Genomic DNA, 4,547 nt, shown 5'->3' with positions numbered 1-4,547 from the left:
AAGTAAGATTAAGCATACATTTAATTAATTCCGTATAGTGTATAGTAGCGTGGTTCTTAGTGTGGTGCAAAGTAACTGTTAACTCACTAACCTACTCTAGTAAAGTATCATTTAGTGTAAAATGTACACTACTTCCATATGAAATGCAGGGGAGTCGAAGTATCATGACATTCAGTACCACAATCTGCTCATCAGGCTATAAATATCTATATATATATATTATTTTTCTTTTTATAAATATATTATTATATAATTATAAGAGGGGCCAACTTAAGAGGGGTGTACTTAAGTAATAAGTATTTTATACATATATCCATATCACAAATAAGTGTTATTGTAGCCTGGTCGAGATTGTCGGCTCCACGCGGCCGTCGTTCCCGCGCCAGTCCATTGGATCTCGCGCGCGGTTTCGCTAGGTTTTCGCACGCTTCGCCGCGGACCAATCACAGCGCAGCTTTCCCCGAGCGGCGTCCCGTTGCCATACAGTCGCCCTGCAGCCTGTCCTGTCCCGTCCCGTCCTGTCCGGCGGCGAGGGCTGAGTTCTGCAAAGCGTTACTTCCTATTCATACTTTATGAAAAACCCTCACACATTCATTCATTCTGCGTGACATGTTTTTTTAAAATGTAGATTCAGGTTGTCCTCACATTTACATACAAATTAGACGTTCTCGTGTGCACGATTTGGGACGTGACATGTTCCTCCCCGGCTGTGCAGGAGTTACTTTAACCCGACGTGTGTCGCCGTCAGGCTCCTGAATATTATCTTTGAATTTGTTTGCAGTGAGCCGCGGTTGCGGTGGTAACCGTGTCGGAGACAGACACGCCCGGTGCCAGTGTGTCTGTCCAATCCCTCCCGAGAACACACCCGGCTCATTAGCATACGACCAATGACCACGGCCATGCAAATGTTCGCCCGACTCGCTTTGTCCCGGACGGTTTTAATGTGAAGCTGCCAGATTGATCTCTCAGTTGCAGCACAGAGGAGCGAAAGATAAAACAAGAGAAGTGTGTCAAGTCGCGCAGATCACCGGGGTAACGAGCCCGCACCGGACCCCCCCCCCCCCCCCCATCTCTCTCTCTCTGCTCTCAGCTGGATCGGGGATTTTTATGCACAAAATGACATTTGAGGAACTAAATGGAGATTGCTCTCAGGAAAGGTAAATACTGTGGATTCGTGATGTGACGTGCAGCAGCGCTCGTAACTGCGTTACCTCGTTGCCTCGCCGCGATTGGCTGTCGACGTTCGAACGAGATCAAAGCGGTCGTGTCTGTGAAGCCCCGTGACGCGGGCGCACGTCGCGAGACGCCGCTCGCCGTTTCTCTGTCACGCCGGCTTCGGCAGCACAGCGCCGCAGCCTGGACGTAGGAGAACTCGACGCGTCGGGGGAAACCTCACGTCCGACTGAAATAATAGATATCTTTATTATTCCACCGGGTTGAGATGTAAGTTCACGTGGCGACGCCTCAACCCGGTGCACATCTGCCCGGGTCGGTTAGCTAGCAGCGCGGCTAACGTTAGCCGGAGAAATGGACGCTGGAAAGTTTTCTAACTCAATTTTTTTTTTTTTTTTTTTTTTGGTAACGGCAGTTGTATTCATGTCTTTATTTGTGTGGCGTGTGTCCGTGTTGCAGAATGGATTCAGTGGCGACAGCTTTGGAAGAAGTCCTCACCTCTGCCCTGCCGCAGGGCTGCATCACGGTCGGTGTGTACGAGGCTGCCAAGTCCCTCAATGTGTGAGTACAAGGATCAGGTGACTGAGCTGATGACAGCAGTGACTGTGGAGGAAGGAAAGGAGCTGTAACGCACGTACACGTCTGAGATATATATGTGTATTTTATATAGGGTTCTAAACAGACCCCTCCCCTCCCCTCCTCAGAGACCCTGACAACGTGGTCCTGTGCATCCTGGCCACCGATGACGAGGACGTCAAAGACGTGGCCCTGCAGATCCACTTCACCCTCATTCAGGCTTTCTGCTGCGAGAATGACATCAACATCCTCCGGGTGAACAACACCAGGCGCCTGGCGGAGATACTGTGTGGAGCAGCGTCAGGAGGAGGAGGAGGAGGGAAGCAGAGTGCTGGGGAACCCCTGGACCTGCACTGTGTCCTGGTCACTGTAAGTTTCTTTTCTCAGCCCCTCTTTTAATAGTCACACGACGCTTGAAGTGATTTTTCTTTTTTTGACCAGATGTTGAGGCAATGTGCACGTGAGTGAAACTCAATGGAGAACCTGTCAGCGCTTGCTCTTGTGTATTTAGGAAACGTGTGCACGACTCCTCCCTCATATGACTCCTGAGGAATCTCAGCAGGAGAAAATACCTCTGTTTGTCGACTATTTTTAACTCCGCGCAGTGGTGACCTCACTGAATGTATTTAAATTGTTCATTCTCTTTTTTTGATATCCAGAGCCCACACTCTACATCGTGGAAGGACCCCGCCTTGAGCAAAGTGAACCGATTCTGCAGAGAGAGCCGCTGCATGGACCAGTGGGTGCCGATCATCAACCTGCCCGAGCGATGAACTTTGACCTGCGGGAACCTGTGAGAGGACATTTACTGAACCAGCACAGGAAACGTGATGTGAGCCCTGATGGACGTAGAACCGCCCCGGAGATCAAATCCCAGAGCACTGCTGATGGGGAGAGAACATTCTGCCGTCTTCATGGGATGTATTTAAAAAGAGCAGGTGGATGGAGTTCCACCTTTGGACAGGAGGACTGTTTGGAGTTCCGTCTGTCAGCCTTTGCGACTGAGATGAGATGGCGAGACAAGAAAGCATGTGTGCTTTTCAATGTGAGCCGGACACTGTACAGAAGGATTATATCATGTATTTGTTTGGTGAAGCCTCGGTGACGCGTCAGAGACGTTGGGAGAAACCAGAACATGGAGCTGTCGAGTGGACCAAGGCCTCGGCCTCTCTCCCCAGAAACAAAGCACTTGTTGAAACACTGGACCTTTTGCAATTTCACTTATTTGATTTCAATTGTTCATGTTGATGTGGCTATTGTCGTAATTTAAAAAGGGAAGGGCTACACATCCAGTGAAGACATTCTGTGTTTCCTATGCCAGATGTTGTTGTTTTTTTTGCCACAATTAAAATAGTTCTTTTGTTACAACTCTAAGTTATTTCTAATGATATTTAAGTGTATTTATGTTTATTTTTTTTTTTACCTGAACTATTTACAAAATCTGAATACAACACAGACACACATATGTATTGCTGTCAATAAAAAGTATTTTTTGAGCCAGAACCACATGTTTTGTCTTTTTCTTTATCTTGTTCCTTTTTCTTTTTTTTCATTTCTGGAAATTTTAGCAAAGCCGAGCTGCGTTCTGACCTTTGGCAGTTGTAAAAGCGGGAGTCACGTGCAGATCACAGGGGTCATGTTGGCCTCTGTGGCCTCAGTGCCATCTCTAAGCTGAAGAGAACAATGATCCTCAGCACTCTCCCTGCGCAGGCTTCTGCCTCAGTCAGCAGGAACAGGTTCATTCATCCACACAGGTTCCCCTTTTCACCAATTCTTAGCAATTTGTCGGACAGATTAGTGCGCATTTGCACCAGCTCACTTCCGGGGGGGGGGGGGGGGGGGGGGGCATGTGACAATTGCACACATGCTGCTTAGGTAGGGAGAGGGAATATAGATTTGGAATGACTTTATTCCACATCAGTCAGACAGGAGGTTACATCAGGTGTTTCCCTGCTAGTTGTTGCTAACTCCCTCTGCCCTTGGAACCAGAATATGTGGTGTAACTTACAGCGGAGCACATGACTGGAACTACTCGGGAGAAAAAAAATAGAAGGCATTGGCATGCGATCCGTTGTGCAAGCGAGTTAAACACTCCCCCGCTCCTTTTCCATTTTCCAACCGTGTCTCGCACGCAGGTGATCTGTGCGGGGTGGAATGTCTGTGATGTCACCGGGTTGATATAAGGCAGGCAATCCCCTGTGGAAGTGCAGCGTCACAATCACGAGAAGAGGGGAGGCAAAGGCTGCCCTTGAGTTGCACAACCCGGGTCAGCTGCTCATGTGAGATTGACCATGTGACTGTGATACTGCTTGATTTATTACAAATCTTCTCAGTGGGAAAAAAAGATTTAAACAAATTTTTTTTGTTGTTGTCATTTGGTGTCGTTATCTCAAATTACATCATCATTATCATTGTGTGTTTCTCCAGTTACAGTGGGCACATTTTTCTGGAGCATTGTTTTCCTCCAGGTGCTGGTGAACCAGAAACTCCAAACCCTTTTTCCTGATAAACAGGATGGGCATGCATTTAAAAAAAAAAAACAACATGAAAGTGTGTTGCACTGCTATAACAACTCTTGTTTAATAGATTCACTGAATGACATGTATCAACATGTTTTGCCTTCAGACAGTATTTATTCATTTGTATATGTTTTAAGTACACACAGTGTGTGAACATGACTAAAATGCACTTAAAAACCGAGCCCATGTTCTGAGGGCGTGTGGCTTTTACTTGGCTCTGTGTGAAAGGTTGTCAGGCTCGTGACGGTGGGGCATGACGCTGTTTTTGTAATGTGGCAT

General features: G+C 47.3%; 1 protein-coding gene across 2 annotated transcripts; it reads left to right on the top strand.

Moving 5' to 3' along the window:
- Positions 1-879: 879 nt before the first annotated feature.
- On the top strand, positions 880-3,252 carry gadd45aa (growth arrest and DNA-damage-inducible, alpha, a). Of its 2 annotated transcripts, none has more exons than XM_035635061.2 (4): positions 880-1,157; positions 1,633-1,734; positions 1,878-2,118; positions 2,409-3,252. In XM_035635061.2, the coding sequence occupies exons 1-4, from the start codon at positions 1,108-1,110 to the stop codon at positions 2,520-2,522; spliced, it is 507 nt and encodes a 168-aa protein (XP_035490954.1). In that variant the 5' UTR covers positions 880-1,107; the 3' UTR covers positions 2,523-3,252. The 2 variants fall into 2 exon arrangements, with proteins under 2 accessions (XP_035490954.1, XP_035490955.1); XM_035635062.2 differs by lacking the exon at positions 880-1,157 and adding an exon at positions 1,190-1,443.
- Positions 3,253-4,547: the final 1,295 nt, after the last annotated feature.

Source organism: Scophthalmus maximus, chromosome 5 (genome assembly GCF_022379125.1).
Source record: "Scophthalmus maximus strain ysfricsl-2021 chromosome 5, ASM2237912v1, whole genome shotgun sequence".
Classification (NCBI taxonomy): Eukaryota; Metazoa; Chordata; class Actinopteri; order Pleuronectiformes; family Scophthalmidae; genus Scophthalmus; species Scophthalmus maximus.
The sequence above is the reverse complement of the archived record's forward strand: the minus strand, read 5'-3'. Positions and strand labels throughout refer to the sequence as shown.

Bases quoted from the DNA above. Each gene is read 5' to 3' on its own strand.
- gadd45aa (XM_035635061.2), top strand. From the start codon at position 1,108: ATGCACAAAATGACATTTGAGGAACTAAATGGAGATTGCTCTCAGGAA. The intron at 1,735-1,877 runs GTGAGTACAAGG...TCCCCTCCTCAG, and splicing joins GCTGCCAAGTCCCTCAATGT to AGACCCTGACAACGTGGTCC. The intron at 2,119-2,408 runs GTAAGTTTCTTT...TTTGATATCCAG, and splicing joins TGCACTGTGTCCTGGTCACT to AGCCCACACTCTACATCGTG.